The sequence below is a fragment of the Tamandua tetradactyla genome, chromosome 5 (assembly GCF_023851605.1).
Source record: "Tamandua tetradactyla isolate mTamTet1 chromosome 5, mTamTet1.pri, whole genome shotgun sequence".
In the NCBI taxonomy this organism is placed as follows: domain Eukaryota; kingdom Metazoa; phylum Chordata; class Mammalia; order Pilosa; family Myrmecophagidae; genus Tamandua; species Tamandua tetradactyla.
In genome coordinates, this window is record NC_135331.1 from 189,582,386 (window position 1) to 189,604,538 (window position 22,153).

Below are 22,153 nucleotides of genomic sequence, written 5' to 3' on the forward strand. Positions count from 1 at the left end.
CACCCCACCACGGAGTTTCTGGTCTGTACATTATCCTGCCCTATAGGTCGAAGGGGCAGGCAAAGGGCATTTCTAGAAAGTTCCAGGTGGCACAGATGATGCTGGCCTGGGGCCGCACGTTGAGACCCCACTACTCTAAATTAGTGCTGGGAACTGGGAGGATGAGACAGAGAAGACTTCAGGGTCTCAGAGAGGCTTAAGCTGAATTTTAAAAGAAGAGTAAAAACTCCTCAGGAGGAGTAAGCAAGGAATAAACTCCACGAGGAAACAGTCCACTGGGACCCAGACTGTGAAAGGATTTGGAGGGTTTTAATAGCTACGAGCAGCCTGCAATGCCTGGAACCTGGGGCCACGGGGAGGAGAGAAGGCTGGAAAGATCCACCTCGCCAAGGCACGAAGGCGAAACATGCACGGGCGAGAATCGTGCACGGCCATGTCATACTGCATATGAGATTTTCAGGAACTTAAGAAGAAATATGTGCTGCATAAGTATTGATACACAGATTCACTGAAGCACGATAAGTCTGAAGGCAGGAATACCATTCGGCAAGATATTTCAGTGCTTTGTTTAAGATACAGACCAGCCCAGAGGGCGGAATAGTGACGTTAGAAGGAAGCATGATCTGAGAATTATTTATGAAGCATAATCAATGGATATTGAATACAATACACTGTGCAATATGTATTATTATATTTCAGTATATATTTTATTTTCATAACCAACCATAATGCCTCCAGAAACTTGGTTTCACTTTTATTTAAATTGCTTTAAAACTGCTGAGGAATGTAATTACTGGACTCAAGGGATAAATTACATCAAAAATGCAAACATGCTGAGAACTGCCATAAGTTCATCAGGTGTAGCTGTCAACAGTCAGTGTGAATCCTCGTTTTCCCAAGATATGGTGATAGTCTATGTGTGTCAGCCAAGCTTTCCAAGTTCAAATCAAGCACCCATTGTACTTAGGTTGGTTCAAGTGAAACTACAACTAAATAATTAGAAGAAAATGTCTACCACATTATATGGGTGTTTCTGGTTTTTAATATTTGCTATTCAACACAGCATCTGAGCTTTGAGAGGTGGCTCTCAATAATGTACCTTTGTCCAGGGTTCTCCACTTTGCAAGGTAAAGTGAACAGAGTTACAGCTGTAATTATTCTGTGGAAGGATCGTACTCATTTTAGTGCTACTGCTGATTTTAGGGGGCAGGAAACCTGTCTCAGTATATCATAATATCAGCAAGTAATATTTTCTACTAAAGTGATTCAATAAACATCTTAGATTGACAATTTAGAATTGCTCCATCTGGGTATGAAATAGCTATTTTAATAAGTTACTATTTTCTAATATAATGGAGGATGATTTAAAATTCCTTTTTCATTAGAATAATAAACTAAGGTAAATCAAATGTTATATAAAGGAGCTATAGCTCACATTGGATAGCTGATTTATTTTCCTGAAACAAATTAAACAAGTTTTGTATTATAGTCAAGAAAATTAGAAAAAGATTTTTTAGGCAAAATTTAGAGAGTATGTAGCTGCAAGTATCACAGGTTCAGAACTATGAAAGAAATTGTCAAATGATATATCACTAATATGTACTAGAACTATAATGAAAATAAACATACACAATCACAGAGAATTTAGATATTTAAAATTAGTATGTTAAAATTTTCAGTGGCTGAACCCTTAAAACATCTACTTTCCAAATTTTAAATCCAGTTAGAGATGCAATACATTTCTATTTTAAGAATCTTGAATATGTAAGGTAAAATATTACATAAACTGGAATAGATTTAGGGCATATTGCAATGCTAATTTCTAGGAAGAATTTAATCAAATTTAACTGATGATTTGACTGAATGAGAATTCACATCTGTAAACAATCTTAGTCAAATGCAAACTATGTAATTGGGAGCATAATATAATATGAAAAGTAATTATATTCTACTTTATTAACTTAAAGTTCTCCTGCACATTTCTGTTCTTAAATTTAGTTGGCCATGCATTTATGTGAGACTGCTGACAAAGAAAGGAAAGCACATATTTGCTTAAAATCATCACCATCAGAATGTCAGGGAAAAGGGAACAGAGACAAGATGTGTGGTACTGAGGATTCTCAATCACTTCTGATAAAGTCCATTTAATAAAGCTCTGACACCATAATAATGACCAACTCCTCAAAGATCTACAAGCATTTATAATAAACTTTGAAAGATTTTTCATAAAGATACAATTTTTCTAAAGAATGCTGCCAATTACAAAAGTGACTATGAAGAGTGTTTGGGTTTGAACATATAAGCAATGACGTATGCCAGGAATCCTTTACCGGGCTCCGACCCTGCCTGGCTCTATTAAAGATGCACCAAGTGAGATGGACCACCTGGTGTGCACCTGTGATTTTCCTGGACATGCTGCTACAAATCGAGAGCAGGGTCAACCCCGCTGGCACTTGGAGCACCTGCATACCTGAGATGTTGGTTGTCACGTTGATGGCCGTAGCTGGCCCGAAGCCCTTGACCGTGCTGGCTCTGATGAAAAACTGGTAGGTGGTTCCTGGGTGGAGGTGCATGAAGACGTGATGGGTGCTGTTCCACAGATTTGACACCGTCTGGGGAGGTCCAGCCACGGGCACTGCAGGATCAAATGACCTGATGCTGCTATAGCTGACCTGTTTTAAGAAATGCATTTCCTATGACACACTCGGACAAAGTGATGTTAAATCGTAAGTGCATTCTCCTTAAATAAGGTAGTATGCCAAATAGCGTCTCTTTGAGGTCGAACCATTTATTTCCACATCATTCCTTCTTTTGGGGATGTGGCTATTTCTCTGCTATTCTGTCTCTCTATTTATCCACACACGTATTTAGACTACACTGATATACACTTATTTTCTTCCATCAAAAATCAAATAGTAAATGAATATACTTATATATCCATACGTATACACATCCACACAAAATCTTATGCCTATATACTCTATGTGTATGAAATAAGAAAGTGTTAAACAAATTTTTTTTATTACTAACACTATTCCAAGATTTACTTTGTCCAAGTTATATAACAAAGTTCATATAAATATTCGAGTATGCTAAAAAAGTCACAGATTATAAGACTGTGCTTGATTCCCACTCCCATGAGGCATTCCACAGGCACTAGAAATTGAAACATTTTATGCTCTAATCAATACTGATTGGGCAGGAAGAGAACTATACATTTGCAAATTAAAATGAACGTCTGGTTTCTTTGTTTTAGCATCTCATATTTGAAAATAAGATAATTGATTCTTTTTTTCTTTTTTGGGAAGGCAGGCACTGGGAATCGAACCTGGATCTCCGGCATGGCAGGCGAGGATAAATGATTCTATATCCAAAGCTGAGATGGAGCTCTGAAATATTCAAGTTTATGATTTTCCTTAATGTGTGTTAATTCCTTGCCCTGAAACACCTGACATTCAATGGGCTTTCCTAAATCATAACATGAAGTGTGAGTTCTTAATTTTGTAAAAAGCACAATAAGTTTTTTTTTTTTTTAATGTGTGACTATTTATTACAGTCATCAGTGAGTTTGCTTGACAAAGTGAAGCCTATTTCCTGGGGAGATAAAGTGCATTTACTTTAAGAACTTAAAAATTCTAGTTGCCATGTAAAATTATTTTGACACCGAATCTTGGGATCAGAAAATTTGTTAATTAAAATGGAAAACTACTGTGATTTTAATCCTCACTTGCTTCTTTTCCATGATTCCCCTCTAACCCTTCCTTTCCTACTCCCTACGCCTTCGGTCCACAGCTCACTTAGCTTCCTTGTTCTCCCCATACCTCATATTGAGTGATGACTCCATTTGGATCCAGAGGTTCCTTCCAATTCAAGAAGATTTTATTTTCAAAGGATGTTCCTTTCAGGGAGTTGAGAGGTACAGGACCAGGCACTAGAAAACAGGCATTGTTTTTTAGTAGAAGCATATTGACATTAGAAAGAAAAAGCTTAAATCACATAAGCTAGATAAACCAAATTAAAATAAATATAAAACAAAATTGTCATAAAAAATAAAAGGAGCTATATTAGCATTCTTCTGACTTCAATATATGGGAATTTAAAGTAAGTCTATAAGTTTCTAATTCAGAAAATTTTAGAATGCAAAGCTGTTTTTATTCAAAAGAATATACTATCACCTTAGAGATTTGAATAAATTGTGTAGTCTGGTTCTCTCCATTGTACATCTCTAATAACACGAAGATCTCATTTGTAATTTGTTTCAAGAACAGAGCTGGATTTCCCTGAAAGACCCTGTGAAGATTATGATAAGCCCCTAAAGAATCTCCATTAAACAAACTTCATAAAATAATGAATTATAGTAATAACTAACACTCCTTGGAAACAAAAGCCAAATCACATGGCACTGGGTGGAAATGCCCATTAATAACCTGGCCTTTAAAGCTATACTTATTAACTTTTTATAATGTGACAAAAGACAGTGTGGATGATGATAAAAGTTTAAAAGTTGTTTGAGATGAATAGGTTCAAATATCAGTGCTTCATTCTTTTAAATGAAATGCATTTTTTCAAAGCTAAGAACCAAATCCGTTTAGAACATGGGACTTGCTTAGAACTCAACCACCGCATAAACAGTTGTGAAGTGTCCCAAAAATGACAGCATCTGGGCAGCCTTCGCGCCAGGCCTTATTTGCAAATGTCAAATAACTGGCAATACTTGGCTGCAGCCCTGAAAGGTTTGTCTCCTTCTTTGAAGAAAACTCAGGATACATTTGCTATTTTCTTTCCATAGGTTTTAAATTCCCAGTTGCTAACTGTTAGAGGGAAAAAGGAACAGAAATAAGGTAAATGTTTTCAACTGTCATAGTATCCATTCTACTTGGCTTTAAAACTTGTTTCCTTTTGAACATATCAACCCCAATAATATGCAAGTCTAATTTTAAATTAATATTTTCCCTTAATCTATCATTTCAGTGAACTTCACACATGACATTATCTAGAAACGTGGTTTCAAAGTACACGGCAATTTTGTGAGGATTGAAATAAATTAAAAATCACTGGATCAAAAGAAATGTTTTACACCGTGGCTTGCAGCATCCGAAATTGTGAATGGTGCATCACAGAAGTAAGCCTCACTCCAATCTACAAGGACACCGGGAAGGACGCTGTGACCTCTGAGACAGGCCATGTGATTTGGCACATTCGTAACAAATTCATAAAGGAAAGAAAGCAAAGTAAACAGGAAGATGCCAGCACTAAACTTAGAAGGCGTGCTCGGGCAGCAGGCAGAGAGGTTCCCCAAAGCATTCGTTCCTCTTCTGCTCCAATCTCAGGACTGCTGTGCCGCAAGGAAGACACAAAACAACCTTTCTGTGCACGCGAGCCTGTCTGCTGAGGCTGTCGTGAGCAACTGTCGGTTTTCCAAGGGAGTATCGCTTGGGTTTATCTTCTACTCAAACGATGCAAGATGATTAATGCGAGAGTGATTACCTCTCTCACAGAAGGTGGTTGGGGAGGAAAAGGGTGAGAAGCCCCAGGAGTGAGTAAATCCTTACTTGTGGATGTTATCATTATAATAACCTCCTATGTTCTCAACAAGCTGCGGCCCACAGAGAGTATAAAAAGGCACCTGCGTAATTGTTCATCAACAGGGATGGCTCAAAATGTCTGCATAACTGCATGGACAGAGGGGCAGACTGCAGACCAGCTTACCTTACCTGGAATTGTTATATTTCTTTGCTTTTCTTATACATGTACTACTTTGTCAACAGGATTTACTTCAAGTGCCTACGGGACGTGTTTGTGAAAGGGACCCTTCGTTTCTGGGAAAATTACTGACAAGTGAGTGCTATGCCACTGATCCTACACTGGGACTTCCAGCAGATCAGAAAAAGAACTAAGTTTAGGTGAAATACAGCTCACACGCACACACACTCACACACACATACACACACGGGGTGGGGAGCATGGGTAACTTATGTTCAATAACACTCTACATTTGAAGGAAGATAACGTCTCCAAATGTATAGACAATATCTATATGTTTTTATAATTTGTCTAAATGCAACACGAAATCAATAGAACCATTATCATAACATGCAACAGATTACCCAGGAATGCCACTTCCCATTTCCACATCAAACTTCATTTAATGGAGACAGAATGCTGAGCTTTGTTCCTCTACTTGTGATTTATTTGAGAGCTGGTTCAGCTAATTTTGGGGGTTGTAGAAGAGTCTGGTAAAATGCAATTCTCAAAATTGAAAACAGGGCAAATGAAATCTGAATGGGGCAAGAGCAAATAAATAAACATTAAATAAGCATTAGAGCCTTTAAAATGCAAAAATGTATATGTAAAAATAGCTTTGTATTAAAAAAAGAAAAAAAATTCCCCAAACCAGGCTTTTCTGTTGTGTTAATTTCATAATACTGATTTTTACAAATGTTGGAATAAAAAAATGAAAACTAAACCTCATACAAAAAAACTCTACCCATGCATTAAAAAATGTATGCAATAAATTAAATATAAATTCTACCTTAGGGTTCTGGTGGGAAATCATTCTAGCTTTGCTCTCATGATTTATGGATGCCCCCAGAAGTCTTTTCATGAAATTATATCCTTTTATTAGACGGCTGATAATTTATTCTTTTGCTATGAACGTAGGGCAGCAATAATTTAGTAAGACTGACTTAATCAGATAGTCATAATCCATCAATCTTTGCAACAATTGATTATGATTTAGATGGTTTCTACCCTGTTAGGAGCATTAAGGCACATCCAGCATGCCCTGTAGAAAACAAAGCTCACCTGGGCAGATCTGAAGGCTGTGCCACCTGCAAATACTTCACAGGAAGTTTGTACTTTAATCATTAAGTCTTATATATATATATATATATATAGAAAAAAAGGGGTTAAAAACACGGGCAGCAGAAGGGATGCGTCTGTGGTCATATTCTCAAAATATAATAATATGCGACTCATATCATTAAAGCCAAAAAAATTCTTTAAAGCAGAGGTTAGAAAAAAACTGAGACTGAAATTAATACTGAAATTAAAATACACAGTTAATGGTTTTTTTTTTTTTACTTTTACAAGACTATTTCTGGATGAAATAAACAGCACAGTCATGAGTTTGATAGATTTAGGACATAATTCCACAGTAATTCCTTTTTCATTACTAGTCTCATCATAAGTGTACCCAAAAATACACTTAAAAATGGAATGCAAAGCCCGACTGCATTCCTTTGTTAGCGGGAAGAAGGCAAACTAACAAACCATACCGAAAATACTACTGAAATGAATTGTATTCTTAGGGGGTGACTGGCTGAAGAAACACAAAGCTCGTTTAATTGACTCTAAAACTACCAATTAAGACATCATTTTTTTTAAATTTAAGTACAGGCATTCAGCAAGTGATTCCACTCATTACTGAAAACATGAGTTACAAAAGAGTGCAGATATTTTAGTGCTTGACCATTTTATGAAATGAGAAATAGAGATTTATTTCTATGCTTTGCAGTCTAAGCTGAGATTTCCCATCTCTATTATTCACCTATGAAACAGCTACCCCTGACTCTCTAGCATAAGCATGTGTTGAGCTGAATTTTTTTTAAAAAAGATAAGATGTCTGAAGGATGATGATAGAATAGCTTGTCAGTCTCTGAGAGTGGCCTTTATTGATGAGACTTAAAGATATGACTTGGTGCCTTCATTTATATTTAGATTAAAACACTCAAAAATGAATGTGTTAAAAAAAATGAATGTGTTCAAATGTGTATTTATGTATTAAGGTAGGGTTTGTTGGATAAAATATTGTTGCTGCCTGCTTCAGTTAGGCGCAAGTTCAAACACAGTAGCTGAAATATTATCTCAAAGCAGAAGAAAGACTATTTATCACAAATAAGTCCAAAGTTTATACTTTGACGTTTTAGGAATACGAGAATAATTCCACGCATAATTTTAGGGATATATTAATTATCTCCTTCAAAGGATGAGCTAACGGAGGTTAAAGAGCTCTCACTTCTCCCATCACAACAAAAATGAACAGGACAAACCAGGGCCATTTCCACCTTTTAGAGGTGGATGCTTCTAAAGGATAATGCATGTTTTCTAGAAACTATGGCACGTTAGCTATTTCATGGCAATCTCATATGTGGTTGGCACCGAAATGTATATCTGGCCCTAAAGTTTAGAACCTGAAGAAAGTCGGGAAAACTTGGCTATAAAATTATCCTGTTTCCGTAAACCCAAATTAAAATGTAGCCATAACTAAGGAAAAGAACGTAAGAAGGGAAGAGAACTTAGAGGTGATCTAGTTTAAACCCTTCATTCAGAGACAGAAACGGAGAGCAGGAGAGCGAGAGGGTGAAAAGTTTGCTGAGGTTTCAGAGGTAGCTGAGCCAGAACTTGGCGCTCATCGTGTTTTCTGACTCCCAGCTCTGCTTTTTCTCACCTCCCCTTTTAATTTTTGTTTTTACCACCTGCTTGCCTTCACTAATAAAAGGAAATTTTGAAAAGGAAATGTCTGATAGCAAAAACTCAGATGAATGGCTAGACGAAATGTGGTCTATCCACACAAGGGAAAATAATGCAGCCGGAAAATGAAATGAAGTGCTGTACAGGCCACAGGAGGCACCTGCAGACAGCAAATCAAGTGAAACAAGCTGGGGACAAAAGGACAAATGTTGTTTGATTTCTCCCATGTGAAGTGCTGAGATGAGGACGTTCACAGAGCTGGGTGGCAGGGGCAGCGCTCGGCTGGAGGAGGGAGGGTGGGGAGTACTGCCGACTCGGGAGGGGACTTCTGTTTTGCGGAGATGAAAATAGTCTGGAAATGGATTGTGGTGAAAGGATCATCAGCGTACTTCATGCCAAAGAATTGTCTACCTAAAGTGAGCTTTATGCTATGTATTGTTTACCACAACAAAAAATTCATTAGTTTTTTAAAAGGCATTACCTATTATTAAAATGTTATCATCATTCATAGACTTTTTTTGTATAGGATCCAAGACAGTTTTATTGGATCAGGAGTGGATAATACATCACTATACTATACTGCTACAGCAGGACGTGTATTATAATATTGATGCAAATGTTTATTCCTATCATTTAAAAATTTGGAAGTAACAAAATATAGGTTGGAAAAAGTACAGCTCAATTAATTGTCTAACAGCTTTTGTTATTGTGATAAGATGTCTAAATACTAGTCTCTTAATGAGAGGGAGGGGTTAGGGGTATGGGATGTATGAGCTTTTTCTTTTTATTTCCATTTCTGGAGTGAGGCACATGTTCTGAACAATGATCGTGGTGATGAATACACAACTATGTGATGACACTGTGAGCCACTGACCATGCACATGTATGGACTGTATGTGAGTGAAGATTTGTCAATAAAAATATTTTTTAAAAAAAGATAAGATGTCTAAAGGATGGTGATAGAATAGCTTGTCAGTCTCTGAGAGTGGCCTTTATTGATGAGACTTAAAGATATGAGTTGGTGCCTTCATTTATATTTAGATTAAAACACTCAAAAACGAATGTGTTAAAAAAAATGAATGTGCTCAAATTTAAGTAAAATGAAAGCAATTACTATCAGTTTGTAAAACGCAAAACCCTCATTTTTTAATCAAATGCGTAGTTGATACAGTGCCATGAGTGGTGAAAATCATTTTTGAACACTGGAGAAGAAAAACTTGACTTACACTTTTAGCACAGTTCCTACTTCTGTAACAGTGTCTCAAAAGACGAGACAGCAGAACTATGTTTCATCGTCCAGTATTTGCATGCTTCTCTAAGGGAAATTAAGTTGCTTTGTTACAGGCAAACTTTTCCCAAAGTTACCCTCTAAGGAAATGCCGCAGATTCGGGTTCCCTTCAGTGTCGGGGGCCCTAGGGGACACGTGGGGGCGAGCCCGCGGCTTCCCCACGGCGGCGCCTGCGTACCGTCCTCATCCGTCTGGATGACCGTGTCCTCGCTCTCCTTCCGGCCCTCGGGGTTCGTGAGGATCATCCTGAGGCTGACGTTGGTGTAGGGGGGCAGGGGCCGCACCACGTGCCGGGGAGCTTTGGGGTCCATGTCGAGGCAGTCGGCCCTGCTCTCGTTGTGGCCGCGGAAGTAGTGGTAGCAGATGGTGACGTTGAAGGTGTGGCAGCGCGTGATGTTGTAGCCCAAGGACTCCCAGTCCACGGCAATGCGCCGGGCCTGGATCTCCGCGATCTTCAGCGTCTTCGGGGTGCGCATGGGCTCTGCAAAACAAAGCGGACGATCAGACAGGCCAGCTCCACGGGGTACCGCACGGAACAAGGAGACCCGGGGAGATGCAAAAGTCCGCTCTTTTATTCCCATTTTCTCTCTTGGTTCACGATCTTTTCCTTGAAGGTGTCACTCTGGGAAAGATTTATCAACAGGGAGAGAAATGAAATGCAGAGTGTCAACTATCCATAGTACATCAGGAACTTGCTGGAAAAACAGAAGCCTGACCACCCAGCCCCAGTGCCTGCAGAGCTGTGGCTATGTCACGTCTTCCCTTTGTCCTTACTGAGCAAATGAATTAGCTACTGTATCAAAAGAGTCAACATGTTCTGCTCTATGATTTATCATGTCACCAAGCTATGCTGTGTGCTAATTGCTCTAATTGTACTACTTAGCTACCATTTACAAAGATGACGCAGATATTAATTAACATTTATTATTCAGTAATGATGTTGTTCATCAGAGCAAAACAAAACCTGAGAAAAATTACAAGAACACACGGATATTCATAGTGTCATCTTTCCTTCTTGATCTCTTGCTGTCTTTTTTCCAGGAACACTCGGCTCTGACTATCCACCCACTGTCACCCAAACCAAACTCCGAGGTGAATTTCCATTCAACTGCAAAATGCTGGCAGAACTAGACACTCCAAAGACTGGAGTCTATCCATCACAGCTTCCCAAGTGCACTGCTGCCTCATGCACGGCTAACTTTAATAGTTTAACTTAATAAAAATCATCACTCTATGAGAGTCATGCCCACGACAATGTCCACACAGCAGAGAAGCCAATACATGGTTCAACCTTAACACATCGATTTAACAAAGTCAGGGCCCAGGCCATGGCTTGATGGTGACCCCTTAACACATTAAGACGCATGAATGCATTTGTTAAAAAAAAGAAAAAGAAACATGACAAAAGATGCCCAATGTGGGTGTTTTTATACATTTTTACATTTGAGGTGAAAATCTCAGTTCTATACAAATTATCAGCATGGTATACAAATGGCAAGTCTAGATTGGAATTTTAGTTTAATGTATTTAATGTGTGATCTGACACATATGCTGGTCATTTAATACAAAACCTCAAAATAATACACACACACACACACACGCACACATCCATCCATGCCGCTGGACCTCCAGTCGAATTTAATGCTTAGGGTTCAGCGCAGCTGGCCAAGCTGGCCATAGTAGCCACTCTCCCTATTGGACCACATTTGCTTCATGGGTTACCATAAGCACTATTAGTAGGTTGGGTAAAAAAAGTGGATTTCAAAAATTTTTTAAAATCTCTCTTTATATATCTAGCTTTATACTAACAATTTCCCGCCAGGTGCAGGAATGAGTTGGTGGAGCCTCCAGCCCCACTGCTCACACTGGAAACAGCATCTTGGGAGCCCGCCCACTAACTGGATGGGCAGATACAGTGGGGATCACCTAGAAACTCCCAGAGGATGGTGAGGTTCACCCGAGAAACTCCCAGAGGACAGTGATGTCGTTGCCTGCCAATTAGCAAGCAGGGATAACTTAGGACTTTGTTTGTGTCCATGATAGTTTGTTCTAAAGGCATCCCGAATGACAAAGCGAGCTTAGTCTTGGCAAGTGTAGGCAGATCCGGTCATGGGGCTGAACGGAGGGCTTGGAGAAGCTGTAAAACTGCTTGCAGCAGCAACTGGGTGACTTCCAGAGAGAGGAGGGTCAGAACCTTTATTCAAAATGCTGTTTTGAGACTGCTGGAAGTGAGCTCACACATCTTCAAAGGACATTCCTCCAAAACAGAGGCTCTCACCCAAATACTGTCAATTAAATGGCTCCCTACATGTTCTGGGCCTCGTCTCTTCTACTTCCTAAGAACTGGATTCTGGTTCTGATTCCAGCTCAGATTTTATGCTTCCTTCTACTAAATTTGCTCCAGATTTCTGTCTATTGCCAAATCTGCTTCCATTGTACATTTTAAAATTTGGTGACCTAGTTTGTACAAATTTGGCCTGGGTATACATTCTTATAGATATTGAACCCATCTTGCTACGGGGGAAAATTCACACACACACTCTCTCTCTCTCTCACACACACACACACACACTCACACTCACACACACACAATCAAAAAGATGGAGCCAAAGCACTGCTCATTGAAAATTAATAAGAATTCAGCTGAAGTGAGTGAAAGTGTAAATGTAGTAGACCCATCAGTATGAATTCTCTATTTTCTAAAGTAATTATGAGTCCCACAGGAATACAGGATAGAGAAAATTGACCATGGAGGTGACTTCCAAGGATGGAAACTGGTGAGTCAGACACAGCTCCAGGTTAAGACAGTAAAATAAAAACCATGAAGTCAAGCCAGCTCAGGGCTGCCCTCTTCATTCTGAAACCTACAATCTCAGTACTCACACCACGCCAATCCTTTCCCCTAAATTATCCATCAGGGGGTTGAGACTGGGTGAAATCTGTGAAGAAAGCATTAATGACAACAGCAGAAGAATTAAGGAGGCTTAAGGTTCACGGGTCTTGATAAATTTGGAGAATGGGGTGCGGGGGGGGGGTAGAGATAATATTAAGAAGTAGGTGAAAGAACTGGAACTAGAACAAAACCCAATCCTTTCTCCATTCTACTCTCTAGTTGATGACTCTCAACTCTTATTACTCAATGCCCTACGGGCATATGTACAAACAAATGGGCATAAAGTTCTCACATTCACTCAATTACAACAAATTCTAGGAAAACACTTATCTATTAAATTGTTTAAAAACATACACAATGAGAAATGTCAGTATTGGCTGGTTTTCTTTATCTTTTCTGCCAATGTTGATCAGCAAGGCTTATGGAGTTTTACTCTTCCATTTTCCCTTTTACTGCCCTCCTATTTCCTAGTTGTTACAGTAAGAAAAGCGACATAAAGTCAACATGAAATAAGCAGGAATGGCATTAAAATCACATATCAAAACTTGTAGACAATGTTTTATAATTAGTAGGTAAATAAGGAAGTAACGAATCACTGCCCTCACTGAACTGCTCAAAAACTCAAATGTGAGATATTTTTGGTTGAAATAAATTATGTGTCAAACAATTAACCCAAGTTGATAGGATACAACGAAGAGTTATTTAATAACACGAACAGACAGAACCTCTTGACTTTGAGTCATGTCTCAAGAGCAAGATGATTTGATAAGTGGTCAAAATAACAGATAAAAGATAATTGAAATTTTGGGAGGTACTTGCTAAACAACATGTGACATGACAGGTCAATACCCTTTGTCCTTTGGTAGTGATAATCTCCAGTAATTCTGAAAGAGTTGTGAAAACAAAAGCTTCAGCAGTGACAAGAGAATCAAGAGCAGGGATCCTATTTCCCTAGAATAAGTTTTTAATGATAAAACGAATTATTCGGCTGTCAGTCAGAGAAAAATAGAAGCTGTCCCAAACCTCATGCCAAGGAGAAAAGTGAGATCTTGTCAAAGATGTACACAAACTAAGAACATTGAAGCATGACAGAAGCTGTGTGCTGCTGGCAGTGTTTTCATTAGAAACCCTAGAAGCTCTCTGCAAAGCACAATTTCCATTATGCTTATCTAAACAAATAGAAGGAAAGTGGATTTTCTGACTTTTCCCTCCATCTACCTACCTACCTACCTATCTATCCTTTTAGAATGAAAGAAAAAGAACGAAAGAATTTCTGAACAAAGATGAGTTAAAGAAAATAAACGAAGTCATGTCCCACCTTGGAAGCGGAAACATAACTTGAGGCCCTCGGGAAGAAGACATCTTTTACTCTTCCCTTCAGACTCCCTGCATTTTCAGTCTTTTCCTCATGGTAAACGTTGATGATAATCAAGGTTTTACACTCCACATCCTTTCAATGATAAGAGCATCATTAGTCTTGCCAAAAAGATTTCATCTCAGCTCCCACAGGTCAGGTCAAACTGAGTTAATGATAAGCTGGCGAGATGGCTCTATTTGTCCCTAACATGAGGCACAATCATAAGACAATGGTCAGCTCTTGTGGACAGTGTCGTGGCTGCACTGCTGAAATGACCCGCTTAGCCTGGGGCCTGTGGAAGGAGAGGGACAGGACACGTGGTCTCCCAGCACTGCCACTGCCACACAAAGCACATCCTCTCAGCAGCCTCTCAGCTCTGAGTCAGACTAAAGTTCATTAAATAATTCCACGAAAATAACATTTGGACTCTCTTAAAATAATGCCAAGGAAATCACTTGATCTTTAGAGAACAACACTGCCAAAGTGACATGGAAGAAACAGACAAAGCCGTTTCTTTATCCAATACTATTGAATCCCTTACCATAAAACCTAACTCCCAAATTGTGAGCAGTTTGAAAATTTGGAAACCCTTTAATTTTTTCACTGAAATTTGTATGCAGTGGTATGAGACTGTGTTTCAAGAAACATGCCATTTGTAAACATTTGCATCTACTTCAATTCATCTCTGAGATTACTTATCTCATGTATAGGTTTTAATTTAAAAACACAAAAATAAAAGATTCTCTATAGGTGGCTGCCCATACTTTCATGAAACATAAAATAGAAAAATGAAAAGATACCTTCTTAATCTACAGAAGAAAATAAGAAGAGAGTAATCTTCTTCTGCTGTACAAATAAGCTTTATTTTCCACATTTTTTATTAGAGAAGTTGTAGAAGAATCATGCACAAAATATCGAGTTCCCATATACCACCCTATTATTAATACCTTGCATTAGTATGGTACATTTGCTACCAATGATGAAAAACCATTTCTATAATTGTACTATTAACTCTGGAGTCCATAATTTATGATAGGTTCACTGTTTGTATTTTCTTTACACTTTTTATTCTAGTGAAATATATACAACCTAAAATTCTTTCCTTTAACCATATTCAAATATATAATTCAGGGCTGTCAATTACACTCACAATGTTGAGCTATCATCACCAAAACTCAACTACAATTCCAGCATTAACTCCCCATTCCCAGTCCCCACCCTGTCCCCTGATAACGTATCAATTCTGACTTTATGAGTTTGCTTATTCTAGTTATTTTAAGCAGAATCATAAATTAAACTCCCAAATGTAGAGTGATTTGTACATAAGCCTAAAAAGAATAAAAACTAAAATGGGAAACATGGCTCCATAATATGCAATGTAAACAGTAAGATGACCTCAGAGGGGCTGCATATAATGCAAAACTCTACAAGGAATCTTCAATACCCTCTTCATCCCTAAAAAGATGACAAATTACCTACTTCTTAGGTTGCCTACATATGTTTTAGTCTAAATATGAGGTAAATAATTTGCACTCAGGCACAGTGGTTGGCCCTTAGCCTATGCTCAAAAATTTGATTTTCTGAACAATAAAGCAAAAACTTTTGATATGTATACTTTAAGCATAAGAGCTAATAAAAATAGAATCTAAGACCCAAATTCCCTTCTGTAGTAGTTGCAATGATGGCTCCATTTCTACACCCCTTATCTTCACACTGTTTGCCATGTGACTACATATCCTAACACCAAAAAGATGGGTTCTACTTCCTCACTCTTATTTTGGTCTTGCATTGTATCTGGCTCTGGTCAACAGAAAGTTGAAAATGGCAGTAGGCTAGTCTTGCCCTTCATCTCAAGCAGTCCTATACGTTTCTGCTCACTCTGACATCTCTGCCATCCCCTCTAGACTGTTAGACACATAGGGAGCAGAGTCCAAGTGAGGCCAGTCATGATCAGCCAGCTGACAGCCAGTCCACCAGCAGAGCTATGGGCCAGCCCAGATCAGAGGCTCCTGCCAGCCACCCCAGAGGCTGGACCAAGCATTCCTGCTGCACCCTGCAGAGATTCGGTGGTTCCCTATCATTCAGCATTTCATACAGTCTCTATTCCTAATCTCTTCCTTGGTGTGAAGATTATACCTCTGATCTCTCCATGAAACAGCAATTTTATTTAAGAATTTTATTTCCCTATTTATGATTTATTCTAAATCACTACGTGCTTATTTAGGACTTTTTTTCTTCAGTAAACGGACTATTAAATGCCTGACATGTGCCAGGCAAAATGATAGTATGCTATGTGGTTTTCAAAGTGATTTTCAATGACTTTGTTTCTGTCTTCATTTCTTGTACTCTTTTTGAAAGCAGGTTCATTTCTTTCCTATGCTCCCACAGAGTCCAGTATATTAATCACAGAATTAATAATAATAATATTCTAAGTGATAAGACATGTCAAGAGTTTATAATGAGCCATAATAATTATGCACATCATTTAAACATAAATAATATACTTAAAATATTTTACTTTATGTATATCAGTGACTCTGTAGGTGTTTATAGAAACAAATCCGCAACATAGTGTAAATTTCTTGACGTTTGAGTGGATAAGACTGCCAGATTAAAATACATTTATTTGTATATTTTTGTCCAAATCTCCCCAGCACTGCACAGATACAGAAGTGGTCTCAACTATGGAACAGCTATAGACATATATATTCTCCTCCTATGTAACACCATTGTAAATATAACTCATGAATGAGTCAGTTCATTCAAAAATCAGAAAATGAATCATCAAGTCTATTTGTCAATGAAACGGTAACAGGGCCCATTCTAAGAGGCTTTCTCATGATGTGACTCTTCCCGGCACCCCGTCCCCCAAACAACAACAACAACACAGAAGGAGTTACATTACAATCATACCCTAAGTATCAACCACTCATTTTGTTCCTTACAAAGACTATGATTTTAATACATAAATTTAGCTCTATTTTTATTCTTTCTAGAGACTTAAATACACTAATATGCTTTTCTTGTATCACAAATCTGGAGAAAGAAGAGAAAAGTTATAAATTATAACAGAAATAAGCTAAGAGACCTTAGCAAGTTTCAAAGTGATACTGGCTGTTGATGTGCTTTAGCTCATCTTTTCATGTTATAAAATGCAAGCACCTAGTAATCAACTTGCTTCAGAGGATGGGAAGGGTAGACAAGGTCTGCAGGGGAGATGATTATTTGCCCATTTCCTTTTCTGAAGCCACCATTTATTCTCTGCTTTCATGCATGATTCACAGCTTGCAGATTCTTCACATGTAATCAATAGTTGTGAAGTTTTATATTAGATTTAGAGATTAGAGAGTCTTGATTATAAATTTTATTGATTTGTACAGCTTAGCTGCAGAAATCCCTGCACATTTTTCAGAGATTAAATTAAAAGCAGATATATAGCCTACCTACACTAGCAATGCCAGCGTGATTATTAGGTGTGAGCGTTTCATGAGTAAAAAAAAAATGAAAACCAAACCTATCCAGTGCCCAAACCATGAATCAGCACATCAACAGGCATCAAGCTGAGATCGTAAACACAGTGAAAAATGTGACAAAAAGAATTACAAAACCACAAGGAAACCTTCCTGAGACTATAATTAATACCAGTGACTTGCAAGGATTAATTGCTTTAGCTCATTTGTGAATTAGGTAATTGACAGAAATAAGATCAATGGGGGAGGACTGTGGGGAGGCAGGAGAGCAGGACGCTCCAGGACTCAGTCTTCCCACAGGACAAATGTAAACGGGCAGGAACTGTGGGAACCCACTGTTACAGAACCGGGGTCCAGCAGGCACTAGAAACCCCAGGCTGAGTGGGGGGAAGAGGCTGTAAAGGGTGATGAAATCCAGCAAGTCTCTCTCCTCACAGTGGTTGCCAGCACCACCCACCCTCGTGGCCAGCAAAGAGACTCCCAGCGGGGGAGCACAGCACACCAGTACAGAAAGGGGCACCGCGCCGCCAAGGTCCAGGGGAGGGAGAGCTGGGTGGGGGCCCAGGCCAGTCACTGACCACCAACTCCTCCCCCACCCCCCAAATGGAAGGCCAGCAAAGCTTAAATGTTTTATTTCACAACCATTATTTACGGTTCTCTCCCTGCCGCCAGCACTCAAAATCTCCCGAGTCCGCGGGCACAGTGTTCCGACTGCTGACATTCAGGGAAGGGGCTCCGGAGGGGAGAGGTCTGGGCCCAGGCTGCGTCCTGCTGACAGCGGGCAGAGAACTCTCTACACAAGTCTGCCAGTTCTCAAACTTAACTCAAATGCCCTGAAGCTTCCCATCATCCCCAAGCCTTTTTGATGGCATTTAATCTAATATGGAAAAACACTCTTCTCTCCTAAACACAACCCCACTGGGAGGAGCGGAAGCAGGTTTTACAAAGGCACCAACCATACTCTTCCTGTGTAGCCTAAAAATGGATTTCTAACGCAGCTTTCCATGGTGTGCCGTGGCTCCACCTCAAAGGGAGCGGGGCTGGGTGGTCACGAATGGGACCAGGTCCCATGGTACGGTGAATCAAGTGCTATACAAATAAATACATAAAGGTGCTCCCGTCACGACGAGGAGCCTAAGACTGCAACAACTAAAATGGAAAATTCCCAGAAACATTTCAATAGCAGATTGGGGCTGGAAGAAAACAGAAGCAGTGCACTCGAAGACAAGACACGGAAATGGGTCAGGTGGGGAGGAGACATAAAAAGCTAACATAGACTAAAAGACCTCCTGGACAGAAGGTAGTGAGCCAATATATGCCTTATGGCTGTCCCAGGAGAAGGAGAAAGAGAAAATGGCAGAAGAATATTCAAAGAAAATAACGGAAAACTTTCCAGTATGTGAATACACACATCCAAGAAGCCTATGGAACAGCAACAGGTTAAGTTTGAAGAAAAAAAAATTCATATCACATATTCATCAAACTGTCAAATGTCAAAGACAAGGGCAGGGTTCTGAAAATTGCAGGAGAAAAGCAACATGTTACATACGAGGGAGACACGATTCGATCAACTGCTGGTTTCCCATCAGAATCCAGGAGTCAGTGGTTACGATCAGGAAAGTCCCGAGGGCAAACAAATGCCAATCAGGAATTTTACATCCAGAGAGAATTTCTCTCAAAATGACGGAGAGATTAAGGCAATCCCAGATAGAGAAATGTTCGGGAGCTCATCACCACTAAAGGAGCCCCACAAGCAGGTTTTTCTGACTGGAAGGACAGAACACAAGACAGTGGATTAAAGCGGCATAAAGAATAACAAGCTCCAGTGAAGGTGATCATGTGGGTAATTATAAATGCCAATACCATTATACTGCAGTTATAGCTCCAAATAATTACATTAAATAAAGGAGAAAGATTTAGAATCAGAGACTTCACATCAATACTTTTTTTCAGAATTAGAAAAAAAGAGCAAACTTAGACCAAAGTGAGCAGAAGGAATGAAATAACAAAGATTATAGAAGTGATAAATGGACAAAAATAAAAGAGAGAATCAACACACCCAAAGGCTGATTTTTTGAAAATATCAATAAAATCAACAAATCTTTAGCTAGACTGGTGAAGAAAAAAAGAGAAAAGCTATGAATGAGTAAACTCAGAAATAAAAAAGGGGACATTACTACCAAACCCAAAGAAAGAAAGAGGACCACAGGTGCTTAGTATAAACAATGGTATACCAATAAATCAAACAGGCTAGAAGGAATGGACAAAGTTCTAGAAACACACAAACCTACATTGATTCAAGAAGAAATAGATGATTTCAACAAACCAATAACTATGAAAGAGACTGAAGCAGTAATAAAATACCACCCAACAAAGAAATGCCCAGGACCAGATGGCTTCACAGGGAATACCAAACATTCCAAGGAAAATGAGCGGCAACCCTGTACAAACTCTTCCAGAACACCGAACAGAAAGGAACATTCCCTACAACATCAGGCTCCTACCAAAGTCAGATAAAGACACCACTAGAGAAGAAAAGCGCAGACCAATATCTCTTTTAGATATAGATGTAAAAGTCATCAACAAAATACTAATCAAACCAAATCAAACAGCACATTAAAAGAATAATACACCACGGTCAAGGGGGATTTATCACAGGTATGGAAGAACAGTTCAATATAAGAAAATCAATTAATGTACTACACTATATTAACAGAATGAAGGGGGGAAATTGCACGATCATCTCAACTGATGCAGAATAAGGCATTTGACAAAATCCAGCACTCCCTGATAAAAACACATAGAAAACTAGAATTAGAAGTTTTCTCAACATGATAAAGAGCTCATGCAATGAGCCCACAGCTAATATCCTACTTAACAGTGAAAGACTGAAAGTTTTCCCTCTAAGATCAGGAACAAGATGGCCACTGTCACCACTGTTATTCAACATTGTACTAGAAGTTCTAGCCATAGCAATTAGGCAAGAAAATTTTAAAAGCCATCCAAATTAGAAAGGAAGAAGTAAAATTTCACTATTTGCAGATGACACAATCCCACATAACAACAGTAACACTTTTAGAGCTAATCAATGAATTCAGCAATATGGTGGAGTTTAAGACGAACTCATAAAAGTCATTAGTGCTCCTAAACACTAATAATGAACACTAAGAAGAACAAATCAAGAAAAAAAATCCATTTACAATAGCAGCTAAAAGAATGAAATATATAGAAAAATCAAATCAAGGATATAAAGGATTTGTACACAGAAAATTATAAAACATTGCTGAAAAATTCAAAGACCAAAATAAATGACAGCATGATTCTGTGTTCATGGATTGGAAGACTAAATATTGTTAAGATGTCAATTCAATTCAAAGGGATTTAGAGGGTCAACTAAATCCCAAAGAAAATTTCAACAATCTTCTTTACAGTATGGAAATTCGATCGTCAAATATATATAGAAGTGTAAGGGGCCCTGAACAGCTGAAGTCTTGAGAAAGAAGAATGGCGTTGAGAAAAAAGATTGGTGCTTAGAAAACAACTTCACAGCATATATGAAACCAACTTAAATGGATCAAAGACCTAAATAAAAGAGCCTGAAATATAAAACTCCTAGAGGAAATCATAGGGAAGCATCTTTAGGACCTTCTGTCTGGCAGCAGTTCCTTAGACTTTACACTCGAGCACAAGCAACAACCACCACCAAAAATACACATGTGGGATGGGACCTCATCAAAAATAAAAGCTTTTGAACCTCGAATTAATCATGAAAGTAAAACAACAATCTATACAATGGGAGAAAATACTTGGAAACTACGCACCTGATAGAAGTTTGTATCAGAATCTATAAAGAAATCCCTCAACTCAACAAAGAAAAAGACAGAACCCTATTAAAAATGGGCAAAAGACTTGAATGGACATCTCTCCAAAGAAGATAAATGAATGGCCAAAAAGCACATGAAAAGATGGTCAACCATGTAGATAAATTTCTTTATATTAGGGAAACGTAAATCAAAACCACAAAGAGATGCCATTTCACCCCCACTAAAATGGCTACTATTAAAAATAAAGGGAAATTACAAGTGCTGGAGAGGACGTGGACAAATAGGAACACCCATTCTTTGCTGGTGGTAATGTAAAATGTTCAGCCACTGTGGAAGGCAATTTGGTGATTCCTTATAAAATTAAGTATAGAATTAGCATTTGACCTGGAAATCCCACTTCTAGGTGTATACCCAGCAGAACTGCACTGACAGCTGTCACACATGGATGAACCTGGAGAATATCATGTTGGGGGAAACAGGATACACATTCTATGGCCACACTGATACGAAATAATTTCATATAGTTATAATATGAAAACTCATAGAGTCAGTAAAATGCACAGAGCTCCTGTTTGGAATGAGGGAAAAGTTTTGGTAATGGGTGGTGACAATGGCAGCATAACATTTTTCATGTAATTAACAGCACTCTATTATATATCTGAATGTGGTTAAAGAGGGAATGTTAGGTTGCATATATGTTACTAGAAGAAAAAAAATAAAAATAAATGTTTTATTCAGCACTGTATAACATAAGCAGTGACCTCTAAGTTAAACCACAGACTATAGTTACTAGAATAATTATAAAAATAGGCCTTCATCAATTATAGCAAATGTAACAGGCTGTGCAA

The 22,153-nt window shown here is 38.6% G+C and overlaps 1 protein-coding gene across 9 annotated transcripts in view; it reads right to left on the reverse strand.

The window, feature by feature from the left end:
* The window catches only part of PTPRK (protein tyrosine phosphatase receptor type K), a 587,191-nt gene that overhangs the window by 124,712 nt on the left and 440,326 nt on the right, over window positions 1-22,153 (reverse strand). For all 9 annotated transcript variants that reach the window (XM_077162868.1, XM_077162867.1, XM_077162866.1 and 6 more), the window contains 3 exons: window positions 9,940-10,242; window positions 3,822-3,931; window positions 2,471-2,672 (listed from right to left, as the gene is read on the reverse strand). In XM_077162868.1, the coding sequence (XP_077018983.1) occupies window positions 2,471-2,672; window positions 3,822-3,931; window positions 9,940-10,242 (615 nt within the window). The remainder of the gene's footprint in view (window positions 1-2,470; window positions 2,673-3,821; window positions 3,932-9,939; window positions 10,243-22,153) is intronic.